We start from the raw sequence: 20,519 nt of genomic DNA on the forward strand, positions 1-20,519 counted from the left end.
AAGTGAATGATGAGCATTGTCAGAACTGCAGTGTAAACCAGAGCATTTCCAGGAAAGGAAGTAAACTGTAACATCAAAGGCATTTGTGGAGTGGAATGGCTGCTCTGTAGGGCAGCAGGGCTATTTGCATTCACTGTATTTGTTACAAAATATACATCTATTTTCGATTAAATTGCCTGCTGTGGTATTTACCACTGTTGCAGTTTGGTGTGTTAGTGACCCACCCGTCATCCCATCCCTCACCCCCTAAACGTATCACGTTTTTGTTACAACAAGTAAAATAAAAATGCCACATAATTCAGTCTGCTCACTGTCAGAGCATTCAATATGTGCAGAAAAATTAAATTTGGGAGTGAAGTAAGAAGGAAACAAGAGTTTGAGCTAGCCCTGAGGTCATCCTAGTTCTCTGCTTGCTTGGGCAAAGTTACAATAATTACTCTTTTTCTCGAATAAGCACATTTTTGCCCTTTTCGGCAAAGACACTTATGTTTTAAGAGTTACTGCTCTTTTCAGCCTTGTATAAGCCAGAAGCTATAGTCATGCCAGTGTTTATGAAAAATCACGTCCATAAACTTTATTCTTATCATTTGTTTACAATTCATGTGATAGTCATAACATTTTACATTAAATTAGGGACTTAAAGCAGAAGTGATACCACCAAATGTTATTTTTACCTACTAATAATCAGAATAATGGCTAACACTCCAAATTGTTTAAGGCAGTTTCTTAAAGGAAACATAAATGCTACTGTAGTAGTGTTCTGCTGATGAAGATGTTTTTCCTTTTCTCTCTTTTTTGTGTGCTTATATGAACTCACTCACTTGCTGTGTTCTTATTCTGGTAAATGTGTATTAATGACTGCACTTAGAGAAGAAAGAACTTTCATATCCATTTGTTGGCTGATTAGCAACAGTAGCAACAGGTATGTATAGCCTACCAACAGGAAAAAGTTTCTACACATAATTAATTCTCCTTATTGTCCACTCATTTATTTTATTATTTCTAATATAGCGTGGCCCCCCTCTACTGTTCACCAGCTAATTTTTATCATGCCTATATTTCTTTAAATTGGCAAAAAGCTCAACCCTCTCCACCTCTGTCCGCATAAGGAAGAACCTAGCGATTTCGCTACTCTCCCATGAGCATCAGAACAGCACAAAAGCCTTGCTTTCCACAGAAGAAGCAACAGCTTTAATTGCTGCCATTGAGGTGCTAAGCAGTCCCGTTGCCTGTCTTAAAAACCAGCATGCTTCAATGTACGTCAGTAACGAAGAGATTGCCACCAGCTCTCAGGAGCCTTCACAGCCAGAACATTCCTGCTGCTTTAATGAGAAGGAGTGCAATGCTCCACTCCACCATGTAAACCATTTCTCCACCCAGTTAAAAACGATATAGCTGTTAGAAAGAGAAAGAATAAGACTCACTCAATAAAGTAGACTTCCCCCTTTTCTGTATAAGCCATTTCCCAGTTATCAGGTAGCGGGCCCAAGTCGTCATTCTCTTCAGGTTTAGTCTGCTTTGTTAAATCCATATCCTCCTTTGCTTCTTCAGGCTGAGTATATCCTGGTGCAGGACAAGGTTGGGTGGAAGGTACCTCACCCGAGACACCTGTACTCTTCTCTTCATGTTCACTTGATTCTACAAGAGAAGAGAAATTACAGGTTTTGGATATCCATGTTAATGGTGGAGAATTTACCAGTTGCAAGTCTCCTAGCAATAGTCTATGAACTGCAAGTCTTGAAATAAAGAGAAAAATTCTGTTGGGTTTACACAAAGGTGTCTCTGATGATGCATTTTATCTGGAACACAATAAAAGAAAATATAGCAATAAAACCAAACTGAAACAAGAAACTAATAAAGAGCTAAGAAACAAGCCAAAGAGTTCTGGCTCGTTCTGTCCCAGGAGTCCTTCTAGACCAACAGCTAGCACTGAGCAGAAGTCAGTCTCGTATCCAGCAACACTACTGGTTTATGTCTTAACTTTTCAAGCTGTACACCCATAAAGCAAGTACCTTGCTGTTTTACTACAGAGAGCAGGTCTTTTCAATTAAAAATATACACACTAATTGCCTTACCTATATCCATACATCAAAACAATCAATATGATATCCATCAACTTATAGCAATACAGTAACTGTATAGAAAGTGGTTGTGATTTTACTACCAATATAACCTGTGGGAGGCTTAGTTTCCCACAGTCAATGCAAAATGTTTTCTATACCCAATGTTGTTGCGTCTTACTGTCACAAGAACATACTCAGAAAGGAGTCTTCCTTTCCCATGTCTTTTTCAGTACTTGATCTTTCACTTTTTATTGATTTTACTTCCATAAAGTCAGAAATTAATAAATGTGGTGTCCAACAGTATCTCTACAGTTCCCACAGTCCAATCCACATACTTTTAGTTAAGCAAGTGTCGTAGAACTTAGCGATACCTGTTAAAACTTCTGCTGAACACAAATATAAGAGAAAACCACAAAGATACCTCCAAAAAATCAGCTAAGTAGGGACCAGGTGTGCAATACTAGGAGTCTAAATGTGCCTTATCCACATTGTTGAACACTTACCTTCATACTTAAGAATTTACATGTTCATCTGCATGAATGAGTGTGACATAGCAGGGCTTCCAGGCACACAACTATTGACAGTGGAGAAAACACAATCGCTTCTTGACTACTAGTAGCTCAAATAGAGGATGCTTGAGAGACCTTGTCCTACTACACAAAGAGATTCCTTCATCCTTGGAGGTGAATGAATTTGGCTGACTGGTCTACTATATATGTTTTTGTAAGCTGCGTTTTATCTTATGGTCTATTAAGGAACTATTTCTTAAAAAAATGTGACAGTAACCTGCTGCCTCAGTGGACAACAGAAGCTCTTATGCTTGGATCTTTTTTTCTGTAAATGAAACCTGATCTCACTGAAAAAGTATTCAGACCCCTGTTTTTGGCCAAATGAACTGCAACTAAAATCCATTCACAATTTTAATATATTGACCCAATCTCCACTGACTATGATGGTGTCCTTGTCAGATGGCTGAAATGACTCTGCATTTTAAGTTAGGTAAACAAAATTTAGTCTTGATTAGGCTAGTTTCTCAGTTTCTAGATAGTTAAAATGAGGGGAAATGAATCTCAGACCTAGTGAGCATGGCTTTACATTAGGTTACGTGAAGGCTAGTGACATAAGCTCACCAACAGATAACGTCACAGGGACACAAAGAATATCAGAGGAAAACTGACAACAAACTGTGAAGTTGTATACCAGTATTTAACCAAAACCGGTGCATAATCAGTGTAATAGAGACTAGATTGAGACTACTATAGCTTGTTCATAACGATATGTAAGGAATGAAGGAAGTGTATATGGCTTTGTATCATCAAAAATATATATAAACCTGCCCCAAGTAATACTATATGGAAACTATATTGAAATCTGTGGATAATTATAAAAAAAAAAAAAAAGGAGAAAATACTTTTTTAAAAGAAGCCAACAATGTAGTCTACAATGAAGTTCAGGAAGATGAATTCCATTTTTTTAAATGAACTAATGGTGCATCCAGAGCACAGAACTATGTAGATACTTGTGTGAAACATGTAGGAGGTGGAAGACAACTTGGGTGAAATGATCTAATTTGTGATGATTAGGACAGCTAGAAAGAAGAGCAACAAAAAATTTAACAACAATGGTCTTAAAAAAAACAGGTTTTAATAAACGTACGGAATTATTAAATTTGATGTTATGGCAAGCAATGGTAAGAGAAAAGGAGTTCAGGAGAATGGGTAAAGATTACATAAACAGTACTAAGAGGGCAAGCACACATTGTTCTAATGAAAAAGAAACGTAGCAAGTATAATCAGAGATCATTTTGATTAAGCCATGACTTTTCAATGGTCTGCTACTTGATACAGAATTGTACAAAAGGTGAAAACTAAATTAAGTTGTTAACGATGAACACAGAAAAACAATATGGGCATGTAATAGCAAAGCAGAACAGTCAGTCTAGAAAATGGAATTTTCAGGGACATTAGAAGTGACAAGAAAACTTTCAGTACATGCATTAACAATAAGAAGACCAAAAGCAGACTCATTCCACTATGTGGGAAGGAAGGAAAGCTAATAATATATGACGCATAAAAAAACAAGGCAGTTAGCGCTCTTTTTGCCTCAGTCACTACTGCAAAAAGATTACCTGTGATTAAATGACTAACATAATTAACATCAGCAATAGGGCTAAAGAATGTGGAGTAAAGTGGACAGAGTTAAGTGGTCAGGTTAAACTTAAATGGAGGAGCCATTCTCAATTGGCAGAGCCTGATGAAATGAAACCTAGCCTACTGAAGGAACCAATGAAGCAGACTCATGGCTAGTAACAGCTACACCTTTGAGACTTCAAGAAGAAAAGAAACTTAGAAGGGACAGACACAGTCCTGGTTTCAGCAAAGTATCTATAATTTGGGTTTTTAGATAGTTTTATATTCTTAATTTCTGAGCACCTAAGTTCCCTTTGAAATAATTCGCTCAATTAGGCCATTATGTCTTTTTATAATAGAGGAGGAGGAAAACCCATGAAACTGTAATTACACATCTTTCTATATTTAATTCTGAGAAGGACATTGGGACCAGCAATCAAACCACCTACATGTAAGCTCTTCAAAGGTGATAAATAATTGTCAAGATTTTTCAGGAAGAAATTGTGCCAAACTAATCTTATTTCTTTTCATGACAGAGTAACAGGTGCTGCTCCTTGGGGAAAAATGGTAGATATAGCTTTCGTGATCTTAAAAAAGGACTTTTGACACTGACACATACAGCCTTTTAGAATAGTGTGAAAAAAAAAATAGATCCGGTTTTGAACAGGGTGATGGTCTATAACTCTACAGCCATATGCAGCTCATGCTGCTAAATCTTAACTCATACTTGAACTATGTGGTATTACAATCACTTTATGCTGTTTGGAAATGTGAATCTGTCTGTGGGAAATAATGAATTAGCAAGGGACAGAAGCACAAGTTTTGCTTAGTTGCATCCCACAGCAGAGCAGTGGGATGCCAGGGGAGCTGAAGTCCCCTCCCCCTTATCTACCATTCCCAAATTCCCCTCTCTCCCTTGCCTTGGCTTTCCAAAATGTGGCATCTGTCTGTGCAAAATGCCACAATCAGCTGTAAAAATACAAGACGGGAACCAAATGCCTAAGCAGAATTACTACTGAAAACCCAATGGGGGTATGGGGGTGTGTGAAGGATGCCTAGACATCATCTTCAGTCAATAATGATACTATTGCAAAAGAGAAACAAGCACCATAACAGGAAGAATCAGTAAGCATATGTGATATAAGTCCTTCAACCTTCAGCTACAGTAAGGTTTAATTAAGAATACTATGCCTAGTTTTGAGAATTTCATGTCAAAGAAGATGGGAAACAGTCCAGAGGGAAGGGGAAGGGGAAGGGGAAGGGGAAGGGGAAGGGGAAGGGGAAGGGGAAGGGGAAGGGAAGGGAAGGGAAGGGAAGGGAAGGGAAGGGAAGGGAAGGGAAGGGAAGGGAAGGGAAGGGAAGGGAAGGGAAGGGAAGGGAAGGGAAGGGAAGGGAAGGGAAGGGAAGGGAAGGGAAGGGAAGGGAAGGGAAGGGAAGGGAAGGGAAGGGAAGGGAAGGGAAGGGAAGGGAAGGGAAGGGAAGGGAAGGGAAGGGAAGGGAAGGGAAGGGAAGGGAAAAAAAAACCCCAAACATTGGAAATATGGAAAGATTGAAAAACAAGTGATTCTAGTCTTGAAGAGAAAAGACTGATGGATAGGGGAAGCACTTTCAAATATGCAAAAGTTTCCTGCAAAGCGGAGAGGATATATGGTCTCCACTTCCCATGAGAACAGGACAATGTAATTGCTGATAAATTCTTTGGGTTTTTTGTTCTTATCTCTGCAAAGCAAAAGTAAGTTCTCATCCATCTCAAGCATCATTGACAGATCTGTGAGTTGTATTCTGAGGCTACCTTCAGTCTTCACCACATTTCTACTACGATAAGGATGCTGTACAGATTAAACTGAAGACAAGACATAAGGCCACATGGTACATATGACCACAGTAGAACAAATAGATTTAGAGCACAGGTGCATCACACACAATGGCTAATGATCAATCAGTTGGTCTGGTAGGACACAGATGTGGTGACATTGCTGTGTCGTGGGATTTTACCATGATATCTGTAATATGTGTTCTTCCTCAAGATCTTATTTTTAACAGGTCTGAAGAGGTCAGATTCTTGATTTTCAATAACTATGTTAACAAAGCCCGACCATCACGATGGCAGAAAAAAACGTGAACATTAAGCCTTGAGGATTAGAAGAAGTATTCTAAGCCTGTCTAAGACAGAGATTGCCATCAAAATATAGCAGGGAAAAAAAGAAGCTGATGCTTATTTAACAACTTAAAAATATAATTATTTTAAAGCCAATCTCATGAAATATTAATTACTGGATTATTATCTTTTAATAGCTTGCTTTGATAATGGAGAAGGCATCATGATGACTAAACCCCAAGCAATTAAGGTAGAATTGCCTAATGCCATTTTATAACATTAAGTTTTACAAATTGGACATTTATCACATTTACCTGGAATACAGCCCTACAATGTCATCTTATCTTTTGTTATATATAGCTATCATTCATATACTCCAGGTAAGGTAGGTATTCACCATACTGGTTTTCTTTCTGCTAATACATATTCATATGTAATATTTGATTTGATAAAAAACAGGAGTTCTGGTTAAAAACTAGCAGTGTCTTAAATGTACAAATAAAATTTGAAATACTACAGTAATACACTATGAACACAAATATTTATCCTCAGGCAATATATGATATAAAAAAAGGTCCTAACATTGTACCATAATATGAGTCCAGAATTATTTTTGTCACTAAAAAACCAATCAATTGACTTTACATCAAGTGAAATAGCCTGCTGGAGCTGCTGTCTCACTACAAAACAGATTACACGGTCCAGTTTTTAAAAGCTGTTTAGTACAGTATCTCAAGAGTGAGAGTCCTGGGAAGTGACAGAATAGGCACCAGTAAAGCACCAGCAAGTTACCAGCATATACAAAGAACTTTGTGGAATACAAAGAACTTTGAGAACAAGATAATGTGTATGTTAAAAATACCTACTTATCATTAAATACTGTAAGTTCATCTCTGTCATACTCCAACTCCAAATACTAGCAGTTGAAATATTACTGGCTGATATGGCATATTCTCTACACAGCTCTTAGACAATATGGTGACCATTTTTTTATAATAACTGGTAGTTATATCATGATAGTCTCAGAATTGGAGCCTTCACCATCTGTTTTGCTTGCACTTTAAATTATTTCTATTATTTACAGTCTAATTCTTGATATTTGCCATCTAAACATATAATAAAACTTGTTGCTTTATTCCTTTATTTTAATGCTGCAGATTATTCATGCAAGAGTTCAAAAACTTGTTCTTTTCTTCCAAAAGAACCAACTCACATGACCTAAGCAATATCAGCAGAGAAGAAATTAGAGGAAATATTATTAAATAGTAATTTATGGAGGGGTTTTAGCAGCTCTTAAAGAAAATATTGCAGCTCTTTATATCCTTATTGTATGTAAATGACTAATTTGTTAAATTCTGCACAGGAAAGAGTCCATCCATTTTAAATAACTGTTGGATACAAGAGTAGTCTAACTCATGTTTGCTGAGCTATGTGCATCTATTTTCCTGTGAAAATAATCACTCTGCAGCCTTGGAGATGCTCCCTTTCCCACAGAGCTGTAGCCGTATTTGGATTTTGGTGGAGGCTTTGCATGGAGGCACTGTTCCCACTGACTACTACCACAAGGAGAGCTGGGAGCTGATGTGGGGGAAGGAAAACAGGAGACATGGAGACCTGGCAACCATAGGGTATTCTGTAGGCCATAGGTTGTGACCTGGTGGTGATAAACTAAGTTTAAAGAACACACCTACAATAGAAATATCAATGGATACCAACTTTTGTATTTTTTAAAATCTCATGGCTCTTGGATGCTGTATGTGTTATTTTCATGCCTCTGGCTGTCTTTGCTGTGTAATAATAAAAGAATAAGCTCAACCTGTTGCCTAGGACTACTGCACCTTGCATGGTGATTGACGGCATTGGGACTCTAGCCTTTTGCTTCATTATGAACCTAAGGCATGGAATGATTATTTTGAAACTTTATGTCATATCTTATCCCTCAATTAATTTGAGCCTGCCAGAACTTTCATTCTCTGGGTGCAACTTATCATTGCTCAAGTAATGTCAGAATAATGCACATACATAAGCATTCTTTCAGTGTTAAAGTGGTTCTTCTATGGTTTGGATGATAAACACTTAATCAGTCAAAAGTGTGAAGGAAATGTGACATGACCAACACAGCGCCAAATCATGATGCTGGTTGTGAAGGAGACTGACTTAATTCTCTGCAGACACAAACAGCAACAGCAGTGACAACTGAATGTCTGACAAGAAGGCTGCAATTTAACCAAGACTCTTTTTATCTCTTTTGTCAAAGCATCAGTTTTACATAAATCATTCATTACAACACAGTGTCCATCAGAAAAGGCTTCTCATGTGCAAGATGTCTCACTCAAACCAGTGAACGGCAGAGACCCAACCCAGAGCAGCCAGAAGTCCAGTAAAGTGGGCGATTGCACTAGGTGTGAGAAATCCAATGCTAACTCTAGACTTGGCCACCTTAACAGCTAATCTGTAGATTGTGTCTCTCATATGCTGCTTGGCAAATAGTAGGATTCTTCACTTAAATTTAGCCAAGTAGGCTTTTGTGTATCTGTAGGCTGAATCAAGCATTCTCGATTGTAGAGGTGATCCCCTAAAATGGGTATCTAAACCAGCTATCCTCTCTTTGGAATTGCCTCTTTCTCCTTATTTTATATAAAGAGAGCAGAGAGGAGTAGCTCAAACAAAAAGGCACTTAGGCATATAATTTACTGAAGCTAGATGAGAAAAATCCCATCTCCCAATTAATACTATTTTGTCCTGAGAGAACTTGATCCAGGACGAAGGACTGAGAGTGCTCCATTCTAAAATGGCCAAAAGCTCCGTCCTGAGGAACTGAGAAGGATTCCTGTTGCGTTCTGGGCTGAGGACAGGTGACAAAAATCAGAGATAATAAACACATTGGGCAGCACAAATTAATAAGAAGACAATTATCGATCATAGTTGAAGATCTCCAGTCTGTCCATATACAAGTGTCTGAGGGAAATCTGATGGCCTATTAAGCAAGGTATGTGGAAGTGAATTAATGAAAATTTATTCCTACCAATAAAGCTCAATGGATGCACAGTTTATCTCAACAGACACTAAAAAGTGGTTGGAAAAATTAGACCAAAAGCACAGAGATCTCTGCAACTACAAATGTCACTTATTGGTCTGATAAAGATGGGTTTATTTTCTTCAGATTCATCTTAGATCTGTTACTATTTCAACCTAGCAGTCCTAGGTGCTACAGTAGTCCTTTCAGTTGCCAGACTCTGATACCTTAGGCAGTTAGTAAGTCATTAAGTTGCTGAGCATCTATAAAAAAATGTACCAATGTTTCGGATGTCCCAAGAGTCCTATATTTAATAAAAGACTCCAGTTAGAAGTGAAGCATTTAAAATAGAACACACTTTCTAAATGCACTGGCGATAACAAATATCAAAACAATACTTTCATCACTTCTTTATAAAAACTAGATTGCTCCCTTCACCAAGAGTTTAAAAAAAAAAAAAAAATTAACATATTCTGTTTTTCCTGATTGTTTAAAGACACAAACTACAAATGCACACACACATTTTAGAAGTAGCTGAGACTCTGTCAGCTCACAGAGAAAATGACTGCAGTAACAGGGTCCGTGGGAGCTACACTACCCAACAAAGGCAACACAGCATGTACGTACAGAGCTGCTTTGCTACAATCCCCAAAGTCCTCAATCAGTGTAACTGAACAACAAAACCCTGCTTATGAAACCATGATAGCCAACACAGGCACTGCTTGTTCTGCTGGCCACACCTACAGGAATGACTTTGTGGGGGTGAGGAGGGGGAGGCGGGGGGCTGCCTTACACCGATGATGCTCGTGTATTTCATTTTGTAACACAGCACGTGCCAGTGCCCGTTTCTTGGGTGCTGCCTTGTCATCGTTCACATGGAATTTGCCTGGGAGAAACAAATTATGGGTGTACAATGCATAGAGAAAAGCAGGTAAACATTGCCTCTTGCTCCAGTTTGAGCCGAAACATATTGGCCTGGAAATTGCTCCCCGGCAATGGTCCATTTATGTGGCATATTTCGAATAACTGCAAAGAATGATCTTTCTCATGATTTCTATAACACACATCAGAGACCAAATCCTGCCTTTGCCTCTTTCGCTGTGGAAGTATCCTGGCAACAGAGCCAGTGCTGATGTTTTATGTAAGGATTTCTGGGCTTCATCCTTTTCTGCTTAGCTGTGTAGGAAAGGCACTAAGTGCCAGAGCATTGCCGACAGATGCAATGTTGTGTAGAAGGGACAAGCAAGGCCCGTACAACATGGGATGGCAACAGCCAGGGAGTAATGCTGCGGCCCTTTGACGAGCTGAGAGGGGACAAGAAGATCCACTCTCACCCCACTGCTCCCTGCTACACCCCCTGTACGTGGGGATGGATTCTACACAGGGATTTGCCCTTACATGTAACGTTAGGCAACAACTACAGACAAGAATGTAGCAAAAACACCCTTGATGGGAAAGACACTCAATTTGATATACTTTCTAATGCAGTAGGAGAATAAAAAGTATATAGAGAATCTGCATTATGAAAATCCTTTTTACAGTGCTTAGAAGATCAGGTAATAGAATTTTTGTTTCACATTAACCTATACATTTAGAGAACTTGCAGTATTCTATTTTATCTTCTCATCCATATGATTATCACTAAAGACTTCTACTTCAATAATATGTTTCTGAATTTCTCAGTTCACCAAAAAGGATTCACAGAGTTATTTCTCAGAGAGATATAAAAGTCTGAATTCTTTAATTTCCTACTTGAACAACAACAAAAAAATCATTTCTTAAATGGTATTTCAGAATAGAAATGATTAAGTAATGTAAAATGATGACTTGCTGAAGCATTGAAGGGGAAGCTGATTACCTGCTTGGGAAAAGGCTGGAGTGCTCCACTCAAGATACCAGTCAGTATCTTGAGCCCCTTTTTTTCTGAAGAACTATGATCTGAGGGGTAAAACAACAGCTGCTTTTTAGAACTAGACATCTGAAATCTTGTCAGCGTTATGCAGGCTCTGGAACATTGCTGTAAAGGGTCCTTCCTGATAGTGTTGCCAGCTAAGTGTCATCGTCGCTTCCACAAATTTGTCAATATGATGACAACTTTACTCTTCCACAATATTGCTAAGATTTCATAACAATTTACAGAAGTTCACTTTATAATGTAGTGAACTTTGTTGTGAGTATCACCATTTGAGAACAAGGAGACCTGAAACACAGAGATGAGATGCATTTGACCAAATTATAGTTCTCTAGACTCCCTCTATAGTCAATGGAGAGAAACAGGCACTTGTGACTGATTTCCTAATCTAGAAATCTAAACCAGGTCTCATGAACTGTATTCAGAAAGCAGATTATTTTTGTCTTTGGTGTATAAAGAGGGGCTAGTTCAGAGACAGGTATCTTTACGGTAGCTGAGATAAATGAGATGACTCCCCAAAATGGAGGTTAAGTAATGTGTTTTAGGCTTCAGAGAAATTCTGTTATTCAGGATTCCTGGCTTTCAGTCTCGCAAGAACATCCTTACCTGAACATGCATATTCTCACTGCAGAAGAAGGTAACTGAGGACTCTGAATAACAGAAACGCATTGCAAAGTAAGAAGGAAGAACAGACCTGGTGTTACTGTCACGTCATTTCCATTGACCACAGGTCTTTCTTCCTCTTCTTCCTCCGGCGGCTCAATACCTGTCTTCTCCATATTGCTCACAGACTTATTCCTTTTACGTTTGCCTTCAGCCCCGGGAGTGGCACCTGGGAGGATCTGATCTGTTACATTTAACAGCAATGGAGCTGGTTCTGCTGGAGGCTTGGGAGTGCCGTAATAGTTGTCTGGAAAGAAAAGGAAAGGAATAGCAGATAAATTTGCAGAAATACATATGCTGATTCTTCTTCTTTTGTCTCAGATTAATGGTGTTACGTGAGGTAGGATCTGGTTCATCAACCAATATAAAGATGTGTTCAAAATGTTTTCTGTGAAGTTAAATATTCACCTTTCATGAAATGGTAACTAATTTTCATGGTGGTAGCGCTAGTGATCAAATCATGCTCACAAGTATATACCATATTAACACTTCCTGAAACTTTAATACGGTAGGTTAACATTCCTCTCATCCAAATACCTGACAAATAGGCAGCATACCAGAGCTGTTTTCTTATTTCAAATCATTAGTTAGGACAAATTAGTTTTGTAACATTTATGCCACAATATAACAGTTTCTGAAGGATCAAAAAGACCATAGAAATATTGGCTATTCATTATGTTATGTCATTTTCACACCCCACAAATTATCTCACCTGCTTAGGAAGTAATAATTGTTCAACGATTCAGAGATTTGCAGTTTTCAGTAATGCTTGCAATGTCTCATTTTTCACATTTGTCAAATTTTTGCTATTCATGAACTCCAGATTTGTAATAGTTAATGCTAATGTATTTTCAAAGAAAGTTGAAACCTTATGCTTTAGGGTTTAAAATTATCTCAAAGTACTAAGGAATACTGAGAAGACTTAAGGTGCCTGACAGATTATCCTCTATTTGTCTCTCATGAAATTTCTGGCAACTTCCTCTGAATCCTTCTTTCTGTCAGAAGGATTATTAGACTAGATGGACCACGGTCTGATCTTATCTATCAAAATCTGTATGTTTGCATTTCTAGCACATCTGGTCTCAAAACTGGATTCTTACTGATACCTCAAATTTGTCTTTCAAAGTATGGTTAAAAATAAAATATTACAAAAATTAAATAAAATACTACTGAAAAAAAATAGCAAGTCCTCTTTAGAAGCAAGCATAAAAAGTAATATAAGACATAAAGATAAAAACATGCTATTTATGCAGAGTTATCTTTTTTCATCTGCAAGTTGCATTGAAGGGCAGTGAATGCGATGCCTTACAAGTAGATTTTCAGCAGTTAGCATGGGAAACTAAAAATAGTGTCCAAAGAAAAAAAGCACCTATGTAAGAATATTAAGTTGCTGAAGATATTTGTAGACTGTATGACCATATTTATTTCTTATCCCACAGTTTGGGGCTTCTGTGTAATCAAATAATACTGGCAACTACAAAAAACTATTTTAATCACATATAAGTGTGACACAGATAAAGAAATATATTATATCTGCACAGTAAACCATCATAGGCTGCATTTTGCAGGCAGAGTAAAAATTATTTCTGGTACTAGTATTCCTGTGTGTTTCCAGTGAGTTACAGCGTTCAGCCACACGACACCCTCAATATAGGTAAGTAATTGAGCCATCTTGCAAGTACTGAATAGTCTATGAATTTTTTTTGCAGTGGTTTAGCAAAACAATATTCATAACAGATGTTTCTGTAATTGTAATACACTAGAAAAAATTGCTGTGTTAAATGGCCCTCATACTTACTCTGGGCTTAGGGATGGCAGAATGAAAAATGGACTCACTGAACCTTTTCTTTTGATTTTATGAGATGGCAGCAGGTTTAACACAGAGCCCCGATGCCAACAGGGCAATCAGTTGTGCCTTAGTATGCCTGCTTGTGACCTGCCCTCCCACAGCCTGCAGGAGTTCTCTTTCTCTCCATGGGTTAAAGCAGGGGAGCAGGATTTGGGGTCTAAGGGGGGAAAGGAAATCTACATTGATCCACTTTCAAAACTGTACCTCCAAAAAATGTCAAAATCAGATCTGGTCACAATCAAACTTCTAAGCTCTGAGAGTGCAGGGTATTTTTAGAGTACCTGAAAACCAACAGTCTTGAAGGCGGTGCTCAGTTGGAAGTCTACTTTTGTCTTTCCTTAAGAGCACATTATCTTTACTGGTGAGATTGCATGTCTGAAATATTATATATTGTGAAAAAAGGAAATTCCTCCTTGACCCTTAGGTGTCCTTGGCCATTTTACCAATCTGAATGTTAATCAGCGCCACAGATGCCATAAGCTTCACAAAATTTGTGAAGTACGCACTGATTTAATAAATATCAGCACACAAATCCCAGGCTTATAGGACCAGTGTGATACGAACTGTGAAACTAAAACTGCAGTACCTTGGATTTTTTTCCTTTGTTCCTAGTTTTGCCATTGTCATACAAAATTGAGTGCGGTTCTAATTAGCAGTAATGCTAATAACCTGAATAGGTAATAACATGTTTTAAATCAAGGACATGCTTGTTCTATTTTTTGATATTAAACGTTTTTTCACTTCGACTGACTGTATGCATTAGTGGGAGACAAAGACAAAAGTCATAATAAAAAAAATTATATGAATATGACATATATAAAAATACAAAAAATGAAAAAAAGCACATTTAAGATTAGGAACCAAAGAAGATTTTACTCAGTTTCAAACTGAAAATGCAGTATAATTTCCAACTTCTGTCCTCTAACGTAACACGTTATAGGCTTTATAATCCAGTAACCATTGATTTAAAAGTGAGCTTTGCATTATTAGTTGTTATCTGTCTATCTATCTGTCTATCCATCCATCCATCCATCCATCCATCCATCCATCCATCTTTAATTCAAATATATGCATAAACAGTGCAAATGAAAATAAGAAACTGGTCTACAGTTATGGACATAATCAGTGCATCATAAAAATTATGAAAAGAGTCTATACAGTTCCAAAGGAAAAAACATATAAGATGAGAGACCCAGCCATTTCAATGAAGAAGCAATGCTCCATTAAAGAAAAAATAGAATCAATGTAAACTGTATCTTCTAACAAAAAGAGTTTCTCCGTCCCTTGAAATTCCTTGCCTGAGCCTTAGAAATCAGCATTAAAGCTAATGGAAAACTCTCTCGTGAAGGCTCGATGGTCATATCTAGGCATAATGCAGAAACTAAATGTTTAAACACTGTAACTTTTGTTGCAATGTTGTTTGGGAAATCTCTGATAAAATCACCTCCTTTTCATCTTGCCTGTGCAAAGGACAGGGCTGGTTCAAGAGGTTACTCTTGGAACACTAATCATAAGGTACTGAAATTCAGCTTCCTGTGGGTACAAAAAGCACACCAAATAAATAATTTCAATTGTGTTTAATTTTTTAAAATATGAATTAATAAAAAAAAAATAAAGCTTACCAAAAGGAAACATAATCCCATGCTCATTGGCAGTCAAAACCCCCAGCAGTTAGGAGCTTTAAAAAAACGAATGGAGCACAAAACAGAAAACACCTTTATAGCACTATACAAAACCACTCCCTTTTGTATACTGCCTGCTGTTCTGGTACTTGCCTCTCAAAAATTACATGGGGGAACTAAAGAAGGGCAATTAAAGCTTGGAACTGCTTAAATTGATTTGGAGTTTTCAGCTTGGAAAGGGGACAACTGAAGGGGGATATGGCAGATATGTATAAAATCAGGAGAACCCTGGGAAAGTGCCTAGAAAATAAATGAATGGATGCTTGGCTTCTCACTACATGAGAACAAGAGGATGCCCAATGAAATTAGCAGGTTTAAAACAAGCAAAAGAAGTGGTGTTTTTTCACACAGCATAAGAGAATAGTGGCATTCACTGTCAGATGCTGCCAGTATCATAAACACGGTCAAAAAGCAATTACACAAAGTCATAGAAGAAAAAACCATGAAAGCCGATTAAATGTAAAGGTACAAATTCTGAATCAAGAGTTCCATACAATACAGATTGGTGGAGCGCAGAATGTATCTCTGCATGCTTTCCCTGTTCTTATATTTTTTGCCTTAACATCTACCAAGGGGCAGTAGGAGAGGCAGAATATGGGGCTACAGTTTCCCTTGGTTCAACTGCGTGCAGCTGCTCTCTTACTCACACGGCTCCTTGTTGTACTTAAAATATGTGTGCATACTCCTCTGCCACATCAGCACAAAGTCAAGAGGTCAGTTTAAGCCAGCAGAGCTTAAACTAAGCTCTTTGCGCTGGACCTGACTTCACGCAGACAGGCAGTGCAGAACGAGTATTTAATTGTGGAAAACCCACCACTGCTTAATCCATCTTGCCGCTGTGCCTGATTGCCCCAGTGCTCCCAGCCTGTTCCCGAGCGCAGCTGAACACTGAAGATGGCCTAACCCAACCCACTTGCTGCCAAAATGGCTTGGAAGCCATTGAACAGTTACAATTACCAGGTATTCCTTGCCACCCCTAAGCTGTATGAAAAGGTCTACCTGATTCTGCAAAGAGGGAGTCAGAGAAAATTACTGGGGAGGTTAGCCCTGATGAGAGGGACCAAATCAGGAAGTCAGAAAGTCAGACAAAGCAGAAAATAGGAGAAAATGAGGAGGACAAAACAGCTATTTTTCTTCTTAACCTGAGCTCACCTATGTCAGGAATAGTAAGACTTTTATTTTATCGATGTAGTGTTTGATGATGAAGCAATAGATCCTAACTTGCTTCCTGAGGAAAGGTAAGCCCTTATGGAAGAAAAAAAGGCAAAGCATTTGTGTGGTAGTAAAGAAGCAGAAGAATCATCATGCTGAAATGATAACAGGACTCAGATCTACTGGGTGGATGTGCTTGACACCCAGTGATCCCAATTACTGGATGTGGTTATAAATGTGTCTCCCACGATGTGCTCCACTTTGCAGTACATTGCAGGGACTGAGCTACAGGCACTTTCCTCTGCCTGGCCTTGACGAGCACCAGCTCCCCACTTCTATGAGGAAAGAGCCCAAAATGCAGCATAGAGTGGACATCTCCCCTTTCCATCCTTCTACATGGGGAAGGGAGCGGAAGGGCTTTTTGCCAGGTCTACATCCCTGGCTGTAAAGGAGGACATACTCCCTTAGCTCCTGGCATCGGTCTACCTGAGCTGTCAGGTTGTGGAAGAAGGGGTTATTGCTGGGAGAGTCCTTGGCTCCAGAAGCTCCATTGATCTCATTTAAGAAATGAAAAAAACCTAGTTTAAAAGTCTAAGTATTGTGAAAAGTTAAAAGTGGTGCTGAGGAATTAGGAAATTATAGTAAGAATGAACAATCAGACAGAAAATGAGAGGTGTGCCAGAGCCAAAAGCTTTTAGTATGAATATTTCCAGCTATGGTGTGACTCAGATTCTGAGCCCAGAATGAGATACACATTCCTTTTCACACTTATTTTTAGAGTGGGATGAAACAATACCCAGCTACAAATATACCCCTGCTTCTGCTTATTCAGCACCCTCATTTAGATTGATCTGTCTGTACTGTTTATACAACCGAATTGCTGAAGTATCAGTCAAAATTGTGTGAGTCAGCCACAACTCTAGGAAATGAAAGACAAATCTTATTTTTCAGCTATTAGAACAATAACTGCAAATGTTATGATGAATGTTAAATCTCTACATATTGCTTTTGTGGTCACTTACTAGTGATAAGGGGAAGGTACTGTGGAGTCTAGTTATTGTCTGGATATAAGTTACATTTGATATTTTAATAGCTCACAAATAAATACATATGGAAAATAACAAAACGCAATGACATACAAAATTTTAGCTAGGCAGAATTCAGCTTATTTTTTAATTAAAATAATAAATGTGAATATTTTATTATTTGATTCAAAGATGATAGCTGCATTTGTTTATGACTAGAGGCCTATTGCATACATCAAGAAGCATCTGTTTATAATCTATAATGAAGGTGTCAGAACATCATTCTAAATGATAGTAAAAAACTAACAAAACCCCAGACTTTGGAAGCAACTAAAAAGTGCAATGTTAGTAATGAAAGGAGATCTAAAACCAATTTCTCCATCTGTAGTGGCCCACAGCCTGCAAGCCCTGGGACGTCAGGCTCAAGTCTGCTGCAGTCTGGAGTCCATGCATTGACCATTTTTTGGATGCAAATTTAAGTTTAGGTTTCTGGCAACCTCCAGAAGACAGCAGGAAAAAAAGCCTGTGTTTTTGGTATTGCTTAGGGCAGGTGCAACATGCTGGCAGTACAACCAGCAGCATAAGATCATACGTGGTTTGTAGTCTGTCAAACTTTTCATTAAATTTTCATGGCCAACACAGCCCAGGTGAATGGGTGGCAGATACCTTCTTTGAAGGATTTGGTCTCATGTGCAATGGATGTTGAAGACAGGAAAGATTCCTAAATGCAGGCTCCATGGACCTCCTAAACTGTGTATAGACCTCTAGGAGCCAACCATGTGGTGTCACCATACTCCCATTTCACTGTGCTGTTAGATCCACATGTCAGTTTGTCATGGAAGTAAGTCCAATCAATTGTGTCTTCTTATGAAGTTGTTTTATTCTAACATTTATGGTCATCTGTACAAGTCATTTATAGGACTCTTTTGTATGCCATGAAACATGCTCTGCAGTACAAACAAATGCACAAGTACATAATACTTTAAAACTGCAAAAGCTCTCTCAGAATTCTTACAACCACCTTATAAAATTCCCAAAGAGGAAAACAGTACATAGACGTTGTTAAAATATAATCAGTCATGTATTTTAACAAAATTCAAGACAATTACCACCTCCTGAAGGAAGCCTTGCAAACTTTTTTTCACCCACTCACCCTGAGTGAGTAATTTATTTTGACGAGTGACTATACTATAATTAGGGCTTTTTTAATCATTGCTGTAAGGTTGAGTGAGTAGATTTTGTTCTTGGGTTCATACATTTTCATGATGGTTTGGCAATGCTGCTTGATGGATCAAAGTTGCACTCTTAGTGTGGTGCTTAAGTATGGGGAATTAAAAAAATGAAGCCTTCTAAAGCCTTTAGATTTTAGATTTACATTGTTATTATTTTTACTCATGATCTTGCATTGTTAAGATGGCAAGAGGCCAGGACAGGTCGTAGTTCATGTCTGTCAGGATTTAGGAGAAAAAAGTTATTAAATATAGATTTGCGACAATGTTTTTCAACAATAGCTCTTAACTTCTACTGCATTCTCTGAAATATTTACAAGCAAAGTTATACTTTTACTAATAAAAGCCACTACTTTTAGTTTCTGTACTTTCAGCCAGAGATTTGAAGTGAAGACTTTGCCCTTCTTTTTCTAACTAAGCCTTTGAATCCAGATTGCTTAGTTCTATGATCCTTGCTGTTACATTAACGTCTGAATTAAAAATACAGATTAAAATTTATTTACTTTGGGAGTGCTGTCAGAATGAGTTATACACGATATACAGAACTAATTCCATACTTGTTGGATATAGGGATCCCCAAGGCTACTTGTTATAAAGTCTGTTTTTCACCCTTGCTATTTTCTAACTGCATTGGGCTTTAGCTATGTCTAAAGCTACTCAAAAGGAATATTTTCACTAGATCTCAGGATTCTGCTGGAACAGAGGGGTCAGAGTTATTGCCCGTGCATTCCTAACAAACATTTGAGCATTTTCTGGCAGGGGCTATCCAGCTGTTTCCCAGAGGTAGGAAGATTTTTGATGCCTTGTGTTGCCACGACTCTTCCCCAGGCAGAATTTTCATGTGGGTTGGTCTCTCAGCTTCTGCTAACAGACATTCGGCAGATATGCTAACTTCTGTGTCAACTAATGACATTTTAATAACTGGCTTCAGGATTGTCTATTCATCTACATTAAAATTAAATCACTAATTATAGCTGCGGATTTTTGCCCAAGAGTGTTCTGGTCCCCAATGAATGCAATCACAGAGGAAGTTTCTAAATTCACAAGCACAGGAATGGAGACAGAAGGGCTGTCAAACCTTCCAATGTGACAGACCTGCTCTTCTCTCACTGTCAGACCCCAACTGCCCCCAATAAGAACTTCTCTTTACAGACAGACTGGGAAAGTTAGGATTACTGTAAAAGTAAGGATATATAAGTTTGTTTCAATTTCTTAACTCATATTTTGCAAGGCAAATTTTAGGAACAAATCAATTTTTGTAACCTTAAGGTACTGATAGGGTATATTGGATCTGCATAGGGGATGACCTAAACCAATTCTGATTTTCAGAAATTTTGAAGACACCCAAATTAAGGCATACAAAGTTAATTCTCATTAAAAAAAATAAGTTTCCTCAGACAGGTTACTTCATGCTTTAGTGTATTGCAGAGAGCACAGACTCCGAAGTTTTCTTCATCTGTGTTTCCATAGTTCCATTTTACATAGCTGCTTTTTCTTTTAATTATTTTTTTTTTTAAGTACTAGTGTGGTTTTATTCTATAAATATTCTGCATTCCTTAGATTTTGTTAATTAATCTTTTAGCTATTTGCAGTAGCCCATCTACAAATTTAGACATATATGCGAGGCTAACCCATAAAAATTCTGTGTAAAAGTACAAGAAGCAAGTAGAAAAAACAATTTCACCTTTACAGAATCAGATC

At 38.0% G+C, this 20,519-nt stretch overlaps 1 protein-coding gene across 2 annotated transcripts in view; it reads right to left on the reverse strand.

Annotated features, from left to right (window-relative positions):
- The window catches only part of MAGI2 (membrane associated guanylate kinase, WW and PDZ domain containing 2), a 760,760-nt gene that overhangs the window by 246,127 nt on the left and 494,114 nt on the right, over positions 1-20,519 (reverse strand). For both annotated transcript variants that reach the window (XM_074161622.1, XM_074161614.1), the window contains exons 4-5: positions 11,913-12,128; positions 1,425-1,638 (exon numbers count right to left, since the gene is read on the reverse strand). In XM_074161622.1, coding sequence (XP_074017723.1) covers positions 1,425-1,638; positions 11,913-12,128 — 430 coding nt within the window. The remainder of the gene's footprint in view (positions 1-1,424; positions 1,639-11,912; positions 12,129-20,519) is intronic.

This window comes from Numenius arquata, chromosome 2 (genome assembly GCF_964106895.1).
Source record: "Numenius arquata chromosome 2, bNumArq3.hap1.1, whole genome shotgun sequence".
Classification (NCBI taxonomy): domain Eukaryota; kingdom Metazoa; phylum Chordata; class Aves; order Charadriiformes; family Scolopacidae; genus Numenius; species Numenius arquata.